The 24,725-nt window shown below is 48.3% G+C and overlaps 1 protein-coding gene across 1 annotated transcript in view; it reads right to left on the reverse strand.

Moving 5' to 3' along the window:
• TACC2 (transforming acidic coiled-coil containing protein 2) overlaps window positions 1–24,725 on the reverse strand; it is a 181,545-nt gene that overhangs the window by 48,942 nt on the left and 107,878 nt on the right. Inside the window, exon 9 of the mRNA XM_060098683.1 lies at window positions 712–848. Coding sequence (XP_059954666.1) covers window positions 712–848 — 137 coding nt within the window. The remainder of the gene's footprint in view (window positions 1–711; window positions 849–24,725) is intronic.

The raw sequence follows: 24,725 nt of genomic DNA on the forward strand, positions 1-24,725 counted from the left end.
GGAAGCACACAGAGGACTGCAGCCAGCTGGGCAGGCTGGAGGCTGGGACAGGAGGTCTGTCCTATATCCTTCCCCATCCTCCCAACCGCAGCAGTCACCACATCTGAAAGGTACATAAAGGTCTTTGTTCTGAGTCACACTAGGGCGTGCGGGAAAGTGATAAGAAATCTGGATAATTTGAAGTTAATGAGGAATAAAGGAGTCATCCCTGCACCTATTCAGCCATCCATCATTTTCTCTTCTCGCCCATTTACTAATTATCATCCCCAAGCTCACAGGGGCAACGTTTTTAATAAAAATGCAGGTTCACATGGGCGATCCAGAACCAGTACTCTTATGGGAGCAAGGGGCCAAATATCAGAATCTAAGATTGCACCAGAGAATTCCATGACCCGCACAAATCCAGTTCTGGACGTCAGCTCAAAGGCACCCAGAGTTAAATGCATGGTTTCCCCAGAGGCCTCCCCTAAACTTCTGCAAAGCACACACAAAATAACCCACTGTATCTCCGCACCCTTAGTTTACACCACATCAAACCAAGCCCGGAGCTGAGAGGCCCCAGAGGCTGGTGACAATCTAAGGGGCTCCAGCCCCCTGGGGTGTGTGCCCTCCTCCAGCCGGGTCCCCTGAGGAGCCGCTGTTGAGCCTTCCTGGGGCTCAGCCGCAGGGCTGCCCCCAGGCCTCCCCCAGGGGTGCCTGATCCTTGGTTACCTGGTTCTTCTGGGGGAGGCGGAGCGCTGACCTCGGGTTCTGGAACGACTTCAGAGGGTGGCGGGGGTGGGGCCGGTGGAGCTTTGACGGGGGTCGTTGACTCCGGGGTCTCAAATGCTTCTTCAGAGTCAGAACTCCTGATGGGGAGAGAGGGGGAGGAGCGCAGGTTAGACAGTGGCCGGGGCTGCGTTGGCTGGGGAGGGGCCAGTGCTGGGGAGCCGTGCACGGCCTAATGACCCCTCCCAGGACCGGTGCAACCAGTCTCACTGCCCAATTAAACAGTCCGAGGCCAGCCCTGAGCAAAGTCACTTCTCAGCGTGATTCCCAGGAGTGAATCTCATTATCACCAGCTTTGCGCCCAAATGATGGAGTCTTTGAACTCAGCTCTACACGAAATACATATTTCTGGCCTTAGTGGCAAATACAAACAGTGGAATCTTTTGATCAACTTTGGCTCGAGTTATTTTGGCAACAATTCAGGCAAAATGATATGGAAGCATTCCCAGGGACACTCTGTGATGCTGTGGTTCCAACACAGCCATAGGACCCTCACTCCACAAGACAAAATCTCATTAGGTCTCTCTCCCCCTCACCCCATCATTCTCTCCCACTGCCTTTCTTTCGTAGCACAAAACTTGTTATTATAGATTTAGTCACTTTCTAATCATGTTAATGATCTTTCCCTTCTATTGAGCTGAAAGGCCAAGAGGGCAGCCTGTTTTGTTTTGTTTTGTGTTTTTTTGTTTATCACTGCATCCCCAGCCTAAACCAGGAGGCAGTGAATAAACATCCGTTAAGTGAATAAATGAATGAATGAGAGCTGGCAGGTCAGGTGGAGGACGTGTCAGACTAAAACACAAAGCACAGCCCCCTGCTGATCCCAAGAGTGTGAAAATGGCCGTCGCTGGTCTGCAGCAAAGTCTCCTCTCAAGGAAGATTCTTCAGCCAGAGAGATGAACCGAAACTCCACCCAGAGGACGCCCCCCACCCAGGAACAAGGGGATGCCACTCACCAAACTAAAGCCTTATCCTGGGCTCGAGAAAATCCAGAGCAGAGAGTCCTCCTCCATCACCCTGCTTCCACTGAGGACTCAATTTCAAGCCAGAAAGGATGAGGCACCCCCAAATCACTGAGCCAGGCATGTGTCCTCAGGCTGGAGGGCAGCTCCTTACGTGCTCAGGATGCACAGGGGTCCATGGTCCCAGCCCCACCACACTCTGAGGATACCAGCGTGCAAGAAGCAGCAGCATCACCTGGGCTGATTTCTGTCTCGGGATACTTTAAATAGGCCAAGATGCCACTTATTTACTTGCAACAAGGAGGGTAATTATCAAGAGGGTGGATACTTAGGATCGCTGCCGGCACAAGCGACCCAGCCGGCGATTTGGCAGAAGATGTATAATCAGAGGGTGACGCATCAGGTGTGTATGGAACGTGAAACGCTCACAGCGCCGAGCACCAGACTATCAAAGGACCAGTGTCCTCTGCAGAAGTCAGCATCTTCTAAAGACCATCTGCCAGCCGGCAGAGAACACCACGACAAACCAATCCCTCCACAGTCAGGCAGGACAGGAAAAAAGGGCCATTTGGTGAGTTCTCCTTCAGAAAATCTACTTCGATGTTTTTACAACTTGTTTGTCAGAGACTCACTTTGTCAGAGCCAAAGATCCCCCACCCCCATCCTTTCAAGGACCCTGGCTCCTCCAACCTGCCACACAGCCCTCCAGGGACAGAGACGAACAGAAACATCAGAGCTGCTTTTGATGGGATCCAATGAGCCGAAGCCTGCATACTATCAAATTTCATCAGTAAAGACCAAATTCATGCAAACACGACAGAGGCCATGCTGACTTTTACAAATACACATTAATATTAACAGACTTAGCTTTTGTCAAGGGGGGAACTTTAAGATCCACGCCTGGACGACAACAGATCTAGGTGCCTGAAGTTTTGCAGAATCTGTTTACCGGTATGAAAAACACAAGGAAGTTATGCAACCGAGCATCAGAGAGAAAGAGGAGTTTGGATCTGCCTGGTGGGCCCTGGGTGTCGCCCTGGCCCCCAGCTTCGCACACGTCAGGGGCAATGTTGAAGAGATACACGGAGACAACTTGCCTCTTTCCTGAGTTTCCTTGAAGGACCTGCAGACTGGAGTCCCCACTGCCGGTCACCGTTGTCCACATCCACCGGGCCCATTCCACCGGGGGCCATGTCCACCAGGAGGCAAAAGCCATCTCCGCTGAAGAACAGCTTCTGTCGCCCAAATTCCCACCCCTAATTCCTTTGCTGGTATCTCTGGGATCTGAATCTCTTTAAGATGTCCCTAAAAGGTTAGCTGCACGGCCAGCCACAAATGTTGTGAGAGCTTCCCCAGCCTCCAGCGGAGATACTGAGGGAGAGACTCTGTGCTCTTCCCATGGCTTCTGCATCCCCGGGCCCTGGCGATGTGTGGCTTTAGAACACAAAGAGCCCCTGATCTTTCCCAAGAGCACAAGCAAGCAACAGGGAGGGCCGGACGCTTGTGGATTCAAGCTGCTGAATTCCAATGAGGTCTCCCCTGCTTGCAGCTGCCCAGCTGGCACACCTGCTCGGAAGGGACCACCGTTCCCCGCGGCCCTGTGCGGGACGCAGTGTGTGGGAAGGACAAAGGTACACCAAGCCCCTGTGTGGTTCCTTGCCTTGTTTACCGTGAACTTTTCTGCATCAAAGCATCAGAGGCTACCACGGACCCCTAGAATGCCATTCACTTCCAGCACTTCCTGCATTGTTTTCATATTTTCACTGCCTCTCCCAGGAGCTGAGAGCAAGCTAATTAGAGGAGGCGGATAGCAGCTTTTTAAGTTAGCTCTTTTCTCCCTATTCAGTTTCTCAGGGGGCTCAAAAACATTCCCAAGAGCAGGGATTTCCGCAGTCCCCCCACAGAGCCTGGACATAAAAATAAAGCAGCATTTCAGAGTCCCAATGCATAAAAGCAGTTCCCATCGGCTGCTTGGTTATTTTTTCCTACCAAAAGAACCTGAAGTACAGGAAATTATTCTGCAAAGGCTCCACACTTTTAAAATGAAAAAGTAACTAATTTAATTTGCCAAGAAGCTGTATTAGAAAGAGAAATGTGCCATTACAGTCTGCTAAAACGACTCTAAATTGTAGGGAAATATATTCACCAGGATATGAATATCTAGGTTCTCCATAGAAGGAAATATGTAAATACATGCAAATACGAAAAGGTATATGCACTTCCATAGTGTAAAGACATACCTCTTAATGGCGAGGCATGAACTATAATGACTTTAATTCCTAGCATGAAGAACGTTCTAATAGCTATCATATGCTGAACTCTTCGTTATGTGTCAGGCACTGGACTAGGCCATTTGTACATTTCTCTATAATTTACAAAAACATCATGCTGCTGGAGGGCAGGCCCATTTTACAGAAGACACAACTATGGTTTAGAGAGGCAAATTACTTTGCTCGAGGCCATCCAGTTAGTAAGCTAGGGAAAGCAGGGCTCAAATCTAGAACCGTCTGCCTCTAAAATCTGTGCTGTCTTACTACATCAGTGGCTTCCAAACCTTTTTAGCAACAGAACTATTTTTCCAAATGAATCTTACATGAAATTCCTATGCATAGAGAAAAGTAGTATTTCACTTATTTTGTAAGCTCAAGGTATAATATATTCTTATTATAAAGTCTATTATTGAGAACAATTAAGCTATTTTGATGAACTTGAAAATTTGACACTGAGGGTCGGGGATGCCAACTGCAGCATTAGATCTGTTGATTCCTCTCCTGGCTGCACATTATTAAGAAAAGTCCCAGGGACTTCCCTGGAGGTCCTATGGTTAGGACTCCGTGCTTCCACTGCAGTGGGCCCAGGTGCGAGCCCTGATCGGGGAACTAGGATCCTGCAAGCTGCACAGTGCAGCCAAAAAAAAAAGAAAAGAAAAAAGAAAAGGCCCGATACATACCGATGAGTTAACCACAAACAACACCTGTTTTTAACAGCTTGTCCTGTGACCTTGGAACATTCTTTAATAAGGCAGACAAGACAGGAGAGCTACCTAACCGGGCAAAACCAAATTAATCTATCAGTGCAAGGCCATATGCTGGTGGCATCCAACACCACACAGTGTGTGTGTACAGAGAAAGAAAGATGGAAATGTGTAACCAAGTGTGGAAAGACTGTGCTGGCTGCTGAAACCTGAAGTCTACCAAGCTCCCCAGTGTGCTGGTAAAGTTTTTAAATATCTTTTCAAATACTTTTCTCAGATTTTGGAGAATCTCTATGGAGTGCTAAAGCCCACCGAGCACAGCTTGGAAACTTCTCCTCTGCACAACAACCAATACGGTCCCTCTATAGATGGCACATTGTGTCAAAACAGTATTTTATGGCAACTGTCCCCAAAGCAAGACAGCCGGCAGAATGTAGAACCCTGAGGCTTATTAACCTATATTTTTGATTTGGTTTAAATATGTTTGTGTTTTACTTGCATAAACTACAACAACAAAGTAGTATAAGATCAGCACTCACATAATATAATAATAATAAAACATAGTATAATAAAGTATAGTATTAGTATAATATATAAGTAGTTAGTATAATATAATTAACATATCATAATATATACACATACATACATATATATACAAATACATGTGTGAATGTGTATCCATAAATAAAACATCAGAACCTTTTAATAGAGAAGAACTATAAATTCAGTTTTCCAGCATATCATTAAATGGTTACATTTTGCTTAAGTTTTACTAGAGCTAATTCAAGGGCTTGGGAGAATACATTTTAGAGACCACAGAATCTTCCAACTTTGAAGCTGGTAGAAAATTTAGAGACTCCTTCCTGCTCTCCAACACTCTTATCACATCTTTTTAAACAGGTGAGGAAACTGAGGCCTGGAAAGCTAAAGTGATTCCCAAGGCCACCAGCCCATTCATGGCAGACGTTCTATAGAACTGGGCTTGCCTGCATGAAACACTGCCTCCAAATAACAGCTTTCTTTTCTAAATATAATGCCCGTCCCACCCTGGAAATCTAAAGTTACCTATACTTACAGGTTACCTGATTATCAAGACACACTTTGTGCTTAAGCGTTGCTAAAGTGGAGGGGACGTTTCCACATGCGTATCAGTTTCCAGATCAATTCCTCAGAATTCCAGTTTACAGTTCCCACTGTGAAAGTGAGCCGGGGGACATAGGTTCTTGTCACCACCGACCAAGAGTGAAAGGCACAGTGCAGGCACTTGAGAGGTGGGGGGCTTCCCAGGACACGAGCCCCAGCCTCTGAGCTCCTCGTGGAGGGACCACCTGAGCGAGAAGTGAGCCCCTTCTCCTCCTACCCACCCCCCCTCCTTGAAGACAAACCAAGGGAAAGGCAGAGCGCTGGCCCAAAGCCCTGACTCAGGGACGAGGGCTCGAATTCTCCAGGTCAGAAGACCACCGGCCCGCCCGAAGACAGAGCGAGATCTTCCGGGAACGAACCTGAGCTCTCGACAGATCAGACGTCTCGTTCATCTCTGCAGCTCACGTAAGAGTTTGATGGATTTGTGAGGGAGCAGATATCTCTGAAACTGATGTGCACTAAATTCTACTCATCAGAACATCCTGCTGTGAGAACCTTGTCAAGAAAAGCTGTCTCTGCCCCAAACACACACACACGTGCTTCCCTCCTGCCTAAAACAACTTGGCCGGACTGGTCATTTTCTCGGGCCGACTGAAAAGGGGCTTTCACTTTAATTTGCCCAGCCCGGATATAGAAAGGGGATTTGCTCAGCAGCATCGCTCCTCAATATATACATAAAGGGAGGGTGTGATTTCAACACAACCAAAGGCTGGCTGGGATGCTTCCTGGACTGTCAGGTGACTGAGGGGCCCACGGTCAAGTGCTCTCTCTCATGAACACAGAGCCAGTTCTGGCAAGCCAGGCAGCTAGGATTTTCAGCCTGACACTCTAGGGAAGATCAACATAGATGCTAATACACGTATCCCAAGATTCTTGGCACCTAGCGTCTGTCGGGCTATAAGCCAGGTCCATTTTCAGATTCAAGTAGCTTTCATTTGGTGGCTACGTTGAGACCTCAGCAGGGTTCAGAAGGCACTGGCCATCAACACACTGGCCGCCTCTGGGTTAAGCTGCCGCCCCAGCAAGAGAAATGCAATCACAAAGAGCAAGAGTCTCCATACATAGAGAACTCCCGCAGACCTGGTGACAGCCAGTTGTAAACTGACTGTAGTGGCAAGAAACAGGAACCGACTCAATAACTAAAACATGGAACTTATACAGAAAGGCTATGGTGGCTGAGGAGTCAGATTTGAAGAGACAGGGAGGAGCGTCCAATTGGCCCACCTTGGGTCGCATGCCCATCACTTAGCTAGAAGAGGGTAGGGAACCCTGATAAATAAGCAACCCATCCAGACCCAATGGAATGGGGGAGACAGAATGTCCCCCAAAGAAATCAGAAGTTGGAATGGATGGTATGCAGTCCATCAGCTCTCACGACACTATAACTACGTCACTCACTGTAACTGTGTGACCTTAGGCAAGTCACTCGACCTCCCAGGCCCTTGGATTGTTTGTCCAGTAAGTGGGGAAATAACTGTAAGGATAATGCTTCCTCCTTATTATTACGGCTCCAAGTCTGCCCTTGGCTTCTAAGCATTAGAAAATTGGGGGAATGTGATTTGCTAGCAAGTTAAGTCTTCTATTTTATTTGGTTTTGCCTACTGAGTTGGGCACGAAAGAGAATCTGGAGGCCACACACAGCATGGGATGGCTGTCTTGCCAGGTGGTCCATGGACACAAGTGCATCCAGGAGAATGTGGACACTCTCAGGGTCGCACTGAGCTGGCCCTCATCCTTCCCTCAAGGTGCACACAACCCACGTTTGCCAGGGACAGGGGTGAGGGCTCGGTGTGGCACTACACACGTGTGTGTACGCGTATGCCCGATGAACCCCCCGCCACACACACACACACACACACACACACACACACAGAGTTAGTTCTGAAATTGACTTAACTGCAATGACACCGGAAACGTCACAAAAGAGAAGTGACTCTACTGGCTGAGGGCCTCATCGCAGGCAGTGAAGAGTCAACGCTGCATGGGCTCTGGACTCAGGATTCCACAGATTTGCAACTGCATCGTGTTATGCCTTCCTGAAGAGTCAACGCTGCATGGGCTCTGGACTCAGGATTCCACAGATTTGCAACTGCATCGTGTTATGCCTTCCTGGAGAAAGGCCAGACTGAATCAAGTCTCAGGAGAAGTAAAGAGAGAAGGGACCCAGATGGCCCTTTTATGTCCTGGCCTTCATGCTGATACTGATACTCCTGAAATCTCATCTTTGTAGCCTAACGGCTTGCTTGAGTAACTTATATTGGAATCTTTCAACTCAGATTCTTAAAAATCTAACTGGAAATAAGATATTTATGGATGCTAGCAAAAAAAAAAGATAGGTAATAAGACTAAGTGGTAAAAGAGACAGAAAAACAACAGAAGAGGATGCAAAAACTCAAAAAGAGCAGGAATGTCTGGCCAACCACTAGGGCTTTTTCTAGCACCTGGCAAGTAACAATCCCTCCCTCAGAACCGCACACTGTTAATGAGGGTGGGTGGGTTTGCAAGTACAGTCAGGAGAGTTCCAAGCTAAGTGGTAAGTAGAAAAACAGCAAATTAGGGACTTCCCTGGTGGCGCGGTGGCTAAGAATCCGCCTGCCAGTGCAGGGGACACTGGTTCGAGCCCTGGTCCGGGAAGATGCCACATGCCACGGAGCAACTAAGCCCCTGCGCCACAACTACTGAGCCTACGCTCTAGAGCCCGCGAGCCGCAAATGCTGAGCCCACGTGCCACAACTACTGAAGCCCGCGCGCCTGGAGCCCGTGCTCCGCAACAAGAGAAGCCACCGCAATGGAAAGTCCGCGTGCTGCAACGAAGAGTAGCCCCCGCTCGCCGCAACTAGAGAAAGCCTGCGCGCAGCAATGAAGACCCAACACAGCCAAGAATAAATAAATAAAATAAATAAATTTATAAAAATACCCGAGCAAATTAAGGAATATAGTATAAGCTTATTTGGGGTACAATAATTATATATAAACATAAACAAATACACATAAACACATGTATATTTACATACACATATATACCTATGTAGAGACGGTCCAGAACACAAGGAATTGAACACAGCTGGGACCTGATTAGCTGGATGTCCAGAGTGACACAATATAAGAGAAGGCGCCAACAAGGAGTTTGGAGAAAGCAGAGTGGCAGCTAGAATGCAGCCAATCCCCTCTGCACAGTTCAGGGCAGACGCGCCCACGTGGGCCAGCCCCCTCCAGGCTCTACCCACAGGGGTGCAGTGGGGCCACCCTCCAGGTGCTGTCACAGCCTGCAAGAAGCATCCGTCCTGCATCCAAGGCTCACCTTCCACACTCAATGAGCATTCTTCTGATTTCAAGGTGGTTTTCCAGGCAGGCACCTGGGTACCAGGATGGGGGTGTCCCAAGCAGAGGCCAACATTTTACAATTAGTACCTCAGAGCTTCCTCATCCAGCCTCTCATGAGATCCTCAAAACAAGGGAGGCATGTGGATTTCACTCCATGACAATTTCAGCAGGACCTGTCAGGTGCTGGGCATCTGGGCAGCTGAGTCAGACAGATCAGCTCCCCATCTCGAGAAGCTTGCGTCCTCCTGGGACCCCAGGAATCCAGAGCCAAGTGGCTCAGAGACTTGCCAAGGGCTCGGAGCCAATACCAGAGCACGTGTCTTCCATCTCTTGTCCTAACCCAAGTACCGTCCTCCTCATCCTAGAGGCTCCTGGACGTTGACAGGCTAGACTCCTCATTTGCAAATCAGTCCCTGGTACATTTGGGTGCTGTCAGTTTCCCAGAGCATCCTCACCTCCAAGGCAACAGATCAAATGGAGTTTTTGCAACTGGGTCCCCGACTGCCCAATGCGGGGCATCCAGCCAGGCCAGCCTGGGTCTCCTGCCCTCCTCACTCCCCCTCCCCTTCCTTATGGCCACACCTTAACCCCCTCCCTCATTCAACCAGTGGATGTCTAGGCACCCTGGCCCTGGCATCCCGACTACAGTGGCTTGAGGGTCTTGGAACCTACAGGGAGTGGTAAGGGGAGGTCATGGGCCACCCAGACCTCTGGGGTCAAGAAAGTGGCCTCTGCTGGGGGTCAGGTCAGCCCCTGCAGTCTGTTACCCTCAACAATCACATCCTGGGCAAAGGGTAATATCATCACAGAGTCAAGGGAGACTGAAGTGCTGACATCCCAGGACAGACTCCTTCAGGAGGCCATAGGATTTCGGCTTAGCAGAGAGCAGGGGCGGCTCTGGCCTTAGATTCCTGGTTCCCAAGTTCTTTAGATCCAAAGTGTCCTCACCTGGGTGTCTGTCTCTCTCTGTGTGTCTATCTCTCTGTGTCTCCATCTCTATTTGCCTCCCTCCCCTCCTGTGCGTACGTGCGTGCGTGTGTGTGCGCACATGTATGTGTCCCCTCCCTTACCTCTCTATCTCCCCCGCCATCCCCCTCTCTAGTCAAAACAAGAAAAGGAACAGTGGAGGTTGCCCTGCTAATTTGATTCCTGCACTTTCCATCAAAAATTTAAAGCTCATGCATTTTGACTTCATAAAATTCTTCATTTATAATCTTACCTTTAAAGTGGTCCTTTAAGGCTTTGCAAATTATTGTTAATAATGGCCACTGGAGAAAGGACTTGAGGGCTCTTACTGCATCAGGCATTAACATCCCTATACTCACCCCTTGTAATGTTTCACTCAGTTATAAATACATTACTGAGTCACGCTGAGAAGTCATTGTCCTTAACAAATACATATACACCTTACATGTAGATTTCAACCAGCTTGTTAAAACCTGAGCATCCCAGAAAGCATGGCGAGTTCCTTGTGAGACCCAAGCAGCTGGGATTATTAACGGAGCAGGAACCTGCAGATTCTTGTTTGTAGAAAAAGGGTTTTGTCTCCTTGGCCTTCCCTGAGTTCCAAAGAGCAGACTCAAGCAGTTACGAATTAGGAAGTGAGGGAATGCAGAAACAAAGGAAAAGCGGTCAAGAAACAAGAGTTCAGCGACAAAACAGAGTCCTAGTTCCTCCTGAAGGTATCAATACAATTGGACACATGTTTTGCAGTAACCAAGACCCTCCTGGGTGGAGGATGGTGACTACACGCTAACCACAAGCACGCAGACACCAGACTGACTGGAACCAGAAGGTTGATGATTGAGATTCCCTAAACGTCACCTTGTCATCTCACCACCAACCAATCAAAAGAAAGTTATCCACCCTGCAGCCCTCACTCCAAATGTTGCCTTTAAAAATCCTTCCCAGACTTCCCTGGTGGCGCAGTGGTTAAGAATCTGCCTGCCAATGCAGGGGACACGGGTTTGATCCCTGGTCCGGGAAGATCCCACATGCCGCGATGTAACTAAGCCTGTGTGCCACAACTACTGAGCCTGCGCTCTAGAGCCTGCGAACCACAACTACTGAGCCTGCGTGCCACAACTACTGAAGTCCGCACACCTAGGGCCTGTGCTCCGCAACAAGAGAAGCCACCACATGAGAAGCCCGTGCACCGAAACGAAGAGTAGCTCCCACTCACCACAACTAGAGAAAGCTCGTGTGCAGCAACGAAGACCCAACGCAGCCAAAAATAAATAAATTTAAAAAAAAGAAAAAGTACCTTCTTTTAAAAAAAAGAAAAAAATCCTTCCCTGCAAACCTTTGAGGAGTTCAGGTCTTTTGAGCATGAGTTGACCATTCTCCTTGCCTGGTACGCTGCAAATAAATGCTGTACTTTCTTTTACTGCAATCCAGTGTCAGTAGATTGGCTTTGCTGCAAAGCAGGCGAGCGGACCCAAGTTCAGTTCAGAAACAACACCCTCCTGGGGAAGAGAACAGTGACCTTGAGCGAGGCATCTGGAGACCGGAAGGCTTTGACAACTGAGAACATGCTTCCAGAGTGGGTTTAGTTTTTGCTATATTCCACTTATCTGAACCAATACGTCCCACAGCCTCTCTCTGCTAATCAGAAAGATGAATTCTCCAGAAAACCTCTTTCCCAGCTCTGCTAAGTGAATGACAACCTGCGGTCCACTGTGGGTCTCAATGAGCCTCCATCGCGACGCTGCACACAGAAACAAGATGTACAAACCTGAACTCGGGATGGGGTGGCCAGAATACTTTTGGGAAAAAAAGTCTGACATTTAGAAAGTTTGAAAAGCTCATTTTCTACCACTGTCTGCAAACAGCGCTTCTGTATAATAAAGAAGGAGGAGGATGCCAATCTTTTGTCCCTTTCTTTCCCATCTCTTTACATGATAAAAAGGAAAAGAACAGCTTATAAACAGGGTGCCAGTTGCAGAGAATAAGTATTGTTCAACGCCTTGAAAACATGCTTTTCCCTGAAGGCACTGCCTGCCCCAGTGTGTTATCGTGCCCTCACTCATACAAGATGCAGCGACATCAACCCAGTCTTTGACCTACTTATTAAAAATTCGGAACTGATAAAATCTAAGTGAAAGCACTTTCTTTGTGTATAAGATAGGAATTTGTGATTCTGATCATTTTGTCGACGAACAGAGCACAACACTCACCAAATATAAAACATGAGATCAACAGATCTGGTTCTAAAAGTCCTGCTCTGCAACCTGTGAGGTGAGCCACTTGGGGCAGCTTCTGTAACATCCCTGGGCCGCAGTTTCCCCGTCTATGCAGTGCGCATAGTAGCGAGTAACAGGTGGTGGTACCACCAGCCATATGGGGTTACTTTGAGGAGTGAGTTTATACCTGGGAAATGCCGTGCACAAGGCCAGGCAGTTCGAAGGCATTGACTCCCTCCAGTCCTTCAAGTGTTAAAGTTCTACAACCAAGATTATCGTATCCATCATCTAAACATAATCAGAGAAACACTAAGCATAGTCATCTTTTCTTTAAAGCCCCCTGTAGTCAGGGGGCAGCTGTACCAACGATTCCCGAGGTTTTTACAGAGCGATGAGAAAAGAGTGTGATTTCCTTGTTCTTCTCACACACCTAGCACCAACCCCCGCCCCCAGACACGTACTGCGAAAAGGGCTGTGGGCGAGGAATTGTAAAATTAAGCAAGAAACTTCACTCGACTCTTTACTGAATTAATTCACAGCCACTCGGAGAGAAAGTATAGTCAACAAAACAGAAGTGCTGACACAGTTTGTTCCAGGCTCTGGGCTGCACTTGGAGTTTCTCTCTCTTGCGTTCCCTAGAAGGAAGGTTTCTCAGAGACAGACTTGAAGAAGGAGGAAGGAGACAGTCATCGCGGAGCTGGGGAAAGAAGGTTCCAGGCAGAAAGAACCACAAGAGGAAGCACCCTGAGGTGAGAAGGAGCTTGCCAAGTGCAAGGAATGGGAGTAAGGCCCCCAGATCTTGAGAGCACAGTGGGCAGGAGGAGAAAGCTGCCTTGAGGAGCCGGAACACCAGTGGAGGGTTCTACTCGGGACAAGAGCTCGCCCTGATCTATGTTTTTATTTTTAATTTTTATTTATTTATTTATTTATTTATTGCGGTACGTGGGCCTCTCACTGTTGTGGCCTCTCCCACTGCAGAGGACAGGCTCCGGACACGCAGGCTCAGCGGCCATGGCTCACGGGCCCAGCCGCTCCACGGCATGTGGGATCTTCCCGGACCGGGTCACGAACCCGCGTCCCCTGCGTCGGCAGGCGGACTCTCAGCCACTGCGCCACCAGAGAAGCCCCTGATCTATGTTTTTAAAAGGTCTTTCTGGCTGCTCAGAGAACAGCAGCAGGAGCAGGAGTGGCGGGGGGGGGGGGGGCGGGGGGCGGGGAGGAGATGATCAGATCAGCAAGCAGACAGGAGAATCCAGAAGGGAGATGAGGCTCAGACTAGCGGAGGGGCATGGACCAAGGTGGAGAGAAGCGGCCAGATTTTGAGGTGTTAACATGTGATTAAGGAGCCAGCTGTCAGCGGTGGAACTGAGATTCCAAGAGCGCTTTCGAAAACTTTTAGCTAGCTTCCCTAGTGGCGCAGTGGTTGAGAGTCCTCCTGCCGATGCAGGGGACACAGGTTCGTGCCCCGGTCCGCGAAGATCCCATATGCCGCGGAGCAGCTGGGCCCGTGAGCCATGGTCGCTGAGCCTGCGCGTCCGGAGCCTGCGCTCCGCAATGGGAGAGGCCACAGCAGTGAGAGGCCCACATACCGCAAAAAAAAAAAAAAGTTTTGGCTAAATATAAGCATTTATTTTTACTTGCACTATAAATGATACAAGGAAAAAAATAGTTTTTCTCGACTCCAAGAGACTCTGAATCATCTTTTACGCCGGTTGATTTAATAATAACAAAAATATCGGAGTCATCATCATTGGTTTAAATATGACAAAGCTGATAAGTAACCTCATATTTCAGTTACGTATAACAAAGCTCCAACGAACAGATAAATTTCCCACATCAAACAGACAAACTGTCTCAAGGTTAAGGGATTTGTGACAATAAGCCAATTGGGTTAAAACAGACTCTCAGAGCTGAGCGTCTTGACAACAAACAACTCAATTTTATGATAAAAGGAACAGAACGTGGTACAAATCTGACCATAGTCACCTGGCTATTTCTATTTATCTTGTCTGCAAGTCCAGTTACTTATAAGCATGCTCCAGCCTCCAGCCTCCTTTATTTTTAGGGCAAGATGTTAAAGGCCAGCTTTGTGCTTTGTTTCTCAAATCTCTTGCATCAAAGGCTCAAAGTTCTCCATTATCTCAAGGTTCCTGCTATTTAAAAGTCATGCTTCTGGTTTCAGCTGAAAACCTTAATGTAAGATGAATTAAATAATTAGGGGCTTATCTCTTCTTTTCTTTATTTGTCACAGGACATGTGAATGGATTAAGCATAAGAGATAAGAAAAGGAAAGAATCAGGAATTTCACCTAAGTCTTTGCTCACAAAACTGGGGGAAGCACAAATGGAGAATACGATACATTTTGCCCAAAATTAAGATGGAAAAGCTCTGACTCTTGACATTCCACCCCGCACTTCCTTCAAAAACCAACACCAAAGGGTCTCATTGGCTTGGTTCAGGTAATGATGATCATCATGACCACTGAGAGAACTGGCCAGCTCGAGATCAGACTCCTGGAGGAAAACCCACCAACCAAATCCTCATTCCACAGCCTCTAAACTCAAGTAAATAGAAATCTTACAACAAAGATATCCGGGATGGAAAAAAAGCATCTCCGCCAAAGAATGCAAAAGTACTCAGATATGGAAAAAAAATCAGACACTTCCTAAGCACCATTTCAAGACGGAGGCCCCACAAACCCTCAATGTCTCCCTTAGACACTATCTTCACCCCAGGCCTTGGAAGCAATGCCTCAGAATGAGCCAGAAGGAGAGCGGGAAGGGGAGGGTATGTGTCACTCAGAACAAGGGACTCCGTGGGCACAAACACTTGATTCTGAGCCCTTCGCAGATGCTTGTCTGAGGGATGCCCAGAGGTGAGCTCCCCCATCTTATCACAGTATATCCAGTGCTCTCTGCCTTAGATTTTTTCCAGGTCCCAGATGGGAGAAGATGCAGACGCACTTGCTGACACATGGACACACTGTCAACGCGCAGCTTGGGGACCTCGCAAAGACACGGAGTGCTGCTCGGTCATTTCCTCACCCCCATTGCACACTGAGGTCTCCAGCCCAGTGCCTAGGATGCCCATGTGCACGGCTTGGGGGTGTGGCATCGGCCTCCCCAGCAGACGTGGGCTCCCTGCAGGCCGTGTGGCCACTGCATCACCTTGGCCCCCAATTCTTCACATGTAGCCACCATTCTATTACTTTATTCCCTTCTATCTTACAACCTGACTGCTCCAATGTCACGGATTTTCATCCCCAATTTAATTTTTTACCAATAAGAGGTTACATCTGGGTATGGGGAGGATATTTCCCAGGGCCCCTGAGATTTGGGCAATCCATATCATCTCCTGGCAAGCCTGTATCCAAACACCCCTGCACCTTTGGTCCCTTCCACCCACCACCAGAGGCATCTAAACCCTGACTTTTAGAAGGAGTGGTCACATTTGGAGAAGTGGGAGAAAATCAGTATCCAGGAAATTACAAATATCATGTCATGTCATGCCATGTCATAGTATATATTTTGAGCACAGATTGGGAAATATAATATGTAAACCTAAGAGAGTGAGCTTAGAGAACCGAACAGCAGTATGAAAGCACCCCCTTCCCAGCAGGCTGGTTCTGAGGTTTAGCATGTTCTCTTCCACCTTCACAAGCACTAAGGGGCTTTCTTGTTGTTATGAACAGTTCAGACAAGTGATATTAATGTAGCCTACTACACAACGTATTGGCATTGCAGGGTTTTCTTCAGTAGATTACATAGGAATTATGCTATATTCAAACAAACAAAAAACTAGAAACATTTCATATATCATTTCTTTTTGTTTTTGTTTGTTTTGTTTTTTTGTTTATACTGGGGTTTTTTTTAATTAAGACATTCCTTGTTTTTTTTTTTCGGTATGCGGGCCTCTCACTGCTGTGGCCTCTCCCGTTGTGGAGCACAGGCTCCGGACGCGCAGGCTCAGCGGCCATGGCTCACGGGCCCAGCCGCTCCGTGGCATGTGGGATCTTCCCGGACCGGGGCATGAACCCGTGTCCCCTGCATCGGCAGGCGGACTCTCAACCACTGCACCACCAGGGAAGCCCTAAGACGTTACTTTTTAAGAGCAGTTTAAGGTTCACAGCAAAACTGAGGAAAAGATAGAGATTTTTCATATACTTACTATTCCCTGCCTCCACACATGTACAGACTCTCATATTACTAATATCCTCATGTAGAGTGGGACATTTGCTAAAATTGATCAACATAAAATTGATACAACATAATCACTCCAAATCCATCGTCTACATTACCGTTCACTCTTGGTGTTTTACATTCTCTGGGTTTGGACAAAGGTATCATGACATGTATCCATCATTATGTCATATATCATTTCTTTACATGTATTCTCTTAGGTGGAGAATTCTTCTGCAACAAGGAGGGGGATGTGGTGTTAACCCCATTTCATGGATGTCATCACTGAGGCTCTGCAAGCTGACGGTCCTGAGGGCACAGACTGAGCCGGCAATGCCTCGTGCCCAGGAACCTAGGACAGGTCTGCATTGTGTGCGGTGGTCCACTAATTGTTTTTTAAGGTGGTGTTTATTAACTTTGCACTGTTCTTGACAGTGGAGATGGGCTGCTTAGTGCTGATCTGGGCACACTCACCCCTCTTTATCTCGGGAGCGGCTGGGTCACTACATCAGCACCGCCCCCCCCCACAGTGTCAATGTCACCTGACTCTCTGGTCCATGTAAAATATGCAGGTCACAGATATGGACCCATTTCACCAGCCAGAAAGACAGAGAGGAAACGGAGGACTTGCAGTCAGGAGAAAGAACCCTCAGCCCGTCCACTAAATCCACGGGCGGGGCCAGGCGACAGGGACAGACTCGCACAGAGACGGCAGACAGGAGAGAGACAGAGAGACAAGACGGAGAAAGGCAGTGGGGGAAGGATTCTGCCAGCACAGCCTCCTCCTACTGTCCTGTCTCTGGGAGCAGGTGGCTAGTGACCTCGGGGCCGTGACGAAATCCCAAGGTGGCCTTGAAGGCTGGGGGCAGCCCTGGTTCTGTGCAGTCAGGTGGGTGGTAAGAGCCACGCCCTGGAGCGGGGCCAGCGTTCAGGGTGTGTGGTCCACAGCGCTCTTCCCTCATCTGTTACTACAACAGCTGGGCATGAGGGACACGAGAACGAACACCGCTCCACTCCTGAAGGCCTGCTTCCTCATCCTCACAGGCAGCACCTTGAGCACCAGTCCCACCAGAGTCTGCCTCGCCATTCTGACCTGGCTCTCCTTCCCAATGACCCCACCTCTGTGTAGCGCCCAGACCATCAGCAGCAAGACTCCGGGGCAAACACGGATGGAAGCTTCCAGCCACGCAGGACCACACTCCACCTGCTCCTTACTTCTCCCTTTGCCTTGGGTCATGCTTCCAGGCCTGACCCTGGGACCTAAACATACTCGCTACCGGTGCCAAAACACCCGGGAGTTTTCCCAGGAGCGCGCTCGCCTCCCGTGACACCCCCGTTAGGGTCCGAGACACAGGCTGAGGTGCCGAAGATCAGTTCATCGGCCAAACAAGGACCAGGGCCCAGAGGACCGCCCCTCCCCTCGGTCTCCTCACCTCCCAGCCTGGTCCCTGCAGGCAGCACCAGAGGGTGCACAAAACCCCAGCTGCTGAAAGCCCCTTAGAGGCATCAAGAGGTTAGAGGGGTAACCCCAGGAGGAACTCACCTACTGTAGGTCAAAGAAGGTGAGTCTAAAAGCCACAAACTCTGATGTTTTAGGTTTTTCAGGTTTTTGTCCAGTTTTTTGGACAAAATGGGAGGAGATCCCTTTCTCTAAGCCATCCTGACAATTACCACCTGTCAGTTATAGGAAACATTTTCCCTCTTTTTTTTTTTTTTTTCTTTGCTCTGGACCTTTTTTACTTTTTCAGTTGAAGTATAGTTAATTTACAATGTTTTGTTAGTTTCAGGTGTACACCAAAGTGATTCAGTTATACATATACATATATATACATTCTTTTTCAGATTCTTTTCCCTTACAGGTTATTACAAGATATTGAATATAGTTCCCTGTACTATACAGTAGGTCCTTGTTGTTTATTTTGTATATAGTAATGTGTTAACTGTTAATCCCAAACTCCTAATTTCTCTCTCCCCGCTCCCTCTTTTCTTTAAATCAGTTTGAAGTTTTGGTTTTTCACGTGCCAGCGAAGGTGCCTAGCTGAGGCCACAGGCAAAGCCCTTCTGAGGAAGAGACACTGAGGCTGGAATACCAAAGGGTCCAGCCTGAGCCCGGCACCAACCAGCCACCCCCAGCAGCTGCCTCCCGCACACCCTCTGGGCACTTCAGCCTTTTCCTTCTCCCCCAGGAGCAGAATTCCTTGGAGACTGATGTCGTGAGTGATGACCTCACTCCCCCAGCAGCACTGCCCTCCAGGAAAGTGTCTTCAGGGTCAGTCTTTCTCCCCGCGAGCATTAAAGGAAATGAACACAGAGACAAGATCCTCTCTGAACAAAGTCGGGCCAGGAAATTCCACGCAAGACCTACATGTTTGCAGATGTTTTCCCTAAAGTAAAGCCAGCCTCTCCCGCCTTCTTCCTGGAGGGAAAATACTTCCAGACTGCTTTAGGCATGTCCCTTTAAAGCAGATCAAAGAACAATTAGCAAGTTCCACCAGGGCCTTGACAAAGAAAAGTAACTCTCAGAAGCTGGAGCCCCCTTTGATCCAGACTGCTTCTGAAGTCCCAGAGACCCAGATCTGATCCCCATTAAAGGCGAGCTTGCGCAGGGTGGGGGGAAGGGGCGGAGCTGCAGAAAGCATGGCTGCTCCCGGGCAGGCAGCCACTGACGGGTTGGCAAACCTCAGTGTGATTTTCTCCCCCAGCATCAATAAAGAGCGGCTGGGTGTTTCATAAATGTTAAGCTCAACCTAGACGAACTTCAGCTACCTCCCACTCGGATAAACAGGGAAAACACCCACTTCCCTTAGAAACTGACCTCTAGAACATCCCTGAGATGATGGAAGGAATCAGAAAATTAAAAGACACTTCAGGGCAAAGACACAGGCTAAGACTCAAGGGAGGGCCTGGACCAAGGGCCCTGTCAGTCATTTTTATCCCCAAATAAACTATCCACTACATTTCCTCAGCGGGGAGAGAATTTGCAGTCTAAGCTATTTCACTGCCCTGGGAGGACACCTCTGGTTTAAGCTTGCCAAATGATATATCTAAGTATATTTTTTAGCAAATTGAAAGTTAAAGGGAAACGATTAAAATGACTACCAGGGCTTCCCTGGTGGCGCAGTGGTTGAGAGTCCGCCTGCCGATGCAGGGGACACGGGTTCGTGCCCCGGTCCGGGAAGATCCCACATGCCGCGGAGCGGCTGGGCCCGTGAGCCATGGCCGCTGAGCCTGCGTGTCCGGAGCCTGTGCTCCGCAACGGGAGAGGCCACAACAGTGGGAGGAAAAAAAATAAATAAATAAATAAAATGACTACCAGACTCAGTCTGAATAATAACTAGCAGGAAAGGCCCGAGTGATAGTTCACAAATGATGTGCTCATGGGATTTAAAACTAACTTTCTGTCAGGAAAAAGCCCCCTGTGATATCTAAGATCCAGATGTTTCCAGGTCTAAAATTCTCAGACTCTGGAACTCCACAAACACCTTGAAGAAAATGAAGCTGGGATGTTGACCGCAAACTGGGCCCAGCAGTTGGCCTTAGCTGTCAGTCCCATAAGGACAAAGAGCTGCTAGGATCTGCCTGTTAGCAGGGCTGGAGCAAACCCTGGACAGAAGGGCCACCTCCACCCCTGCCTCCACCTCACCATCCCCGGCCCAGAGCCAGGAGCTGCTGCTGCTTCCATTTCAGGAGAAAGCAGAGAAAACAGTGAAAGCAGCTAACGCAGAGAAAACAACGCTTCTAAATAAGGAGGGTTGGCGAGTACAAAACCTGCGGGAAGTCCACCTCTGCAACAGGTAATTTATCAGACAGAAATGGGATGCACTGTGCAGAAGGCCCCAGGAGCCGCTTTCTTTTGCCAGGGCAAAGAATGAGGGAACCAAGGGAATTCGCTGCTCACACAGTCCTGCCCCAGCCTCGTAAGCCTCTGCACTGCCTGCGGCCGCTGCTTCATCTACCCAGCAATGAAGGCGGGGAAGAGAGCAGCTGAGAGACGGACAGAGACACCCTCGGGTGCACAGAAGTTTGGGAGAAAACAGATGTCTGAGGGGAGGAGCGAGCCATCCAGGAAGGGAAGGAGGCGGCTGCGCTGTGTGTCCAGCTGTTACCTGAGTAACCTGTAGCCTGCAATGCATCCTGGGATATTCTGCGGGAGCCTTTAGGCAGGGATGTGCTTCCTTTAACCTGGGGCTCTGGCAGGATCCTGTGACGCTACATGGTGGTGACTGGCAGGCCAAGGGTTGAACCAGCTGTCTTCCTGGGTCAAGTACCACAGAACCTTAGTGCCTGGGGTCCACCCGAGCCTGTTCCGGCCCCATCAAGTCCCCGACTGCAGGGTCCCTTGGCATAGCTCAGTGTGGAGCTGATGTGCCTAGGATTCTTTTTGCTAGTAAGATATTCATTCATCTGTTCATGCATTCATTCTTTCAACAAATGATTTACTGAGCACCTACTATGTGCCAGGCACTGTACTAGGTACGGGGACACAGGCATAAAAAGTAAAATTGTGAGAAACCGTAATGGAAAAGAATATGAAAAAGAATATATGTATGTATAACTGAATCTCTTTGCTGTATAGCAGAAATTAAACACAACATTGGCAATCAACTATACTTGAATAAAATTTAACTAAATAAATAAGTAAATAAAAAGCAGCAAAAAAAAAAACCAAGAAAACCAAGAATGCCCTCATGCTGCTCACATTCTGATAACAGTTAAAGGGACAAATCAAATAACTCCACACTGTGCTGAGTTTTACAAAGAACTCAAACAAAAGAATGATATACTGAGCTGCAATGTCCAATACAACAGCCGCTTACCATACGTGGCTATTTTAATTTAAATAAAATTAAAGATTCAGTTTCTTAGGTGTACTACCCACATTTTGAGCGCTCAGTAGCCACTAGTGGCTAGCGGCTACCATATGGGACAACACGAATTACAGGACCTTTCTATCGTCACAGGTTCCACCGGACAGCACTGGAGAGTAAAGGCAGGAAAACCTGCCGAGAATCAAAGCTGGAGAAGGAAGCGGCCATGCCAGCATGGGACAGGCCTTCTAGATGGCTTACAGCATGTGCAAAGGCTCTGGGGCAGGTGGGTATTGCATGCTCAAAGAACTGACAGGTGACCGGTGTGCTTGTAGGCCCCAACAGGGGGTTTGGATGTTAGACTAAAAGCAATGGGAAGCAGATACAGGGAACTGTTTAGAAAGAAGGGAGGTGAGGGAAAAGGAAAAACAGGACTTGACTACCAGGTTTCTGGTCAGAGCAGCTGGGCAGTGAGGTGCTATGTGCTGAGATGGGGAACTGGAGTGGAGGCTCGGTTACTTCACATGTACTTTTTTTGTTTTTGAGATAAGGAAGGTCATCAGTTCTATTTTGGACAAGTTAGGCCTGACCGCCCCCTGAGAGACCCAAGAGGAGATATAAAGTAAGCAGCTGGATAAGTATGGTGCTCAGACGAGAAGGAAGGATATAAATGGGGGCATTCTCAGTACATAATAGTATTAAATCCATGAGCATGGATGAGATGTCTTAGAACAGAGAAGGTGGCCCAGGCCGAAGACTTGAGGACCCTTGTGTTGATAAATGGCCGTGAGGTAATGAGAGGAGGGGACATGGGTCCAAGCCCTGTATGATCAGGTGCCAGCAAAGTACAACTCACTGCCTGTTTCTGTAGCTAAAGTTTAACTGGGACATTGATGTACACACTAACTGTCCGTGGCTGCTTTCACACTCTCACAGAAGAGTTGTTGCAACAGAGACCATACAGCCTGCAAAGCCTAACATGTTTATTGTCTGGCCCTTTACAGAAAAAGTTTGCCAACCCCTTAATTGAAGCCATGCAGTGACTTCAGTCTCCTTACCTGTAAAATGGGGGTGGAAGTACTTGTCTCATCATAGGAGCAATGATATAATGTTTCTATAATGGGAAACACCTGAGTCTACTCAACAAGACAGAAGAAGAGCTTTTCACTCTTGGCTTTGACACTGCAGCATCCAGCTCTGCTTCCACGTTCGGCAAAAGCAAACAGCACCCACCTGCTCTCTAGAAACAACTGCTAAAGTGAAGTTGTAAACATAAGCAGAACCGGTGTCACCAAAGCTACCACTTTCAATGCAGAATGGATATACATGAGCAGTTCTAAGTCAGTTCTTTATGGCCAACCAGTCTCCCGCAGACTCCCGTCAACCTGAAGCAAAAGCATGAGTCCATCAACAGTTGGCTTTCATGGAATAATTGTTTACAATGCCTAAGTCCTCATCATTAATCTTAGGGAGAGAGAATGGAATTGTTCAACATCCTTTGCCTACCCCCGAACGCTGCCCCGGCTCAGGCAACCCATCTGGCAAGAGCAGCCAATCATATCTCAGGCTACAGTGGTTCCTAGGCAACCAAAACTATAGCCACAGAAACAGGCTGTAGATGACAGAAAGAAACATGAAGATGAGGACAGGGCGTCGATGGGGCGAGTGCCCCGAATCCACTGACCTGGATGTAACACCTGCCACGGTCACTGAATCTCCCAGTCGTAGCTGCTCACCCTACCATAAGCAGGTGCCCTGTCCCCGTGCCCAGCAGAAAGGGGTGGCATGACCCCTTGGACAACTGGCAGCTACCTGGAAGGCCTTGGAATGTTCTTGCCTTCTGCTCACCTTAGAGAAAGCCAGCAGATAAGCCCTACAGAGAAGGTAGTGAAGGGCCATTCTTCTGGACCCAGGTACCTGGCCACAGAGCCCACGCTGGAGATATTCAGAAATGATAACCAAGGAAAAGCATCTGCTATAGACTCAATGCTTGTGTCTCCCCAAAATTTGTACCCTGAAACTCTAACTCCCAACGTGATGGCATTAGGAAGGTGGGGTCTTTGGGAGGTGCTTAGGTCATGGGGGTGGAGCCTTATAAGGGCATTAGTGCCCTTATAAGAAGAGATACTTGAGAGCTTGCTTTTCTCTCTCTTTCTCCATCTCTCTCTTTCACTGCCCTGTCATGCGAGGACAAGAAGACAGCCGTCTGTAAACCAGGAAGGGGGCCCTCACCACACACTGGCTCTGCCGACACACTAATCTGGGACTTCCCAGCCTCCAGAACTATAAGAAATAAATATCTGTTGTTTAAGCCACCCCATCTGTGGTCTTTTTGTTATAGCAACCTGAACTAAGATAGCACCTTTGGGACTCAGGCAACTCCCACTCTACAGACAACTTTACAGTGTATTCAGTTTCAGGGGGAAAAAAACTACTCATCATTTTGTCAAACGATAATATCCAAAAGTGAAATCTGCTTCTAGGAACTGAGAAGCCCACATTCGAGATGCTGTCATTTAAGCTAAATGACTTAGCCAAGGGTCGCCTTAAGAAACAAGGCTTTGAAAGAGATCCAATGAGACCTAAAGAAAGATCCTGCCAGGAGCCCCAGCAGCCCTTTCTGGACTTCTGAGCGATTGACATGCTGCCAATTTTCAGGCACAGAGCGTTCCTGCTTTTGCCACTGTCTGGTGCTTTTGCCTTCTCAGAGTCTACACAGGTGGAACCTCACCTCTGAGAAGCCCTAAGAGGCAGGTGGGGCAAGATCAGAGTCACTGGACCCTCTAAGCAGCTCCCAGATTGAGAGACAGGATGAGGAGCCAGCCACACGAGGATGGAAGAGACCAAAACTCTACTTTTCCGTCTGCGACCACAGCTGCACGAAGAGGTGCAACCCCTGTCCTGGAACCGCTGAACCTGGTGCAGGGGGTGCCCAAGGCCTCTCTGGTCCTGGCCACTGTCTTGGCTATATATATGTATATATATACATATATATATATATATATATATCTATATATATGTATATATGTATTTGCCTTTTTTTAATTGTTATTATTTTTCTTTATTTTCATTTTTTGGGCCATGCTGCGCGGCATGCGGGATCTTAGTTCCCTGACCAGGGATCGAACCCGTTGCCCCCTGCAGTGGAAGCTCGGAGTCCTAACTACTAGACCCCCAGGGAATTCCCTCTCAGCTATAATTCTGATCCCACCTGCATCTCAAATCCCAGCCCAAACTCATCAACCTTCCCCCAAACGCATTCCCAATCCCGTTTCCTAGTTTTGGCAAATGCCACATCCTCTTCTTGGTCATCTGAGTATAAACCCTCCACCTGTATTCCCCACTGTCTTTAACCTTCCCTCCCCTGTCTCATCAATCACCAGGGC

The sequence above is a fragment of the Mesoplodon densirostris genome, chromosome 1 (assembly GCF_025265405.1).
Source record: "Mesoplodon densirostris isolate mMesDen1 chromosome 1, mMesDen1 primary haplotype, whole genome shotgun sequence".
Classification (NCBI taxonomy): domain Eukaryota; kingdom Metazoa; phylum Chordata; class Mammalia; order Artiodactyla; family Ziphiidae; genus Mesoplodon; species Mesoplodon densirostris.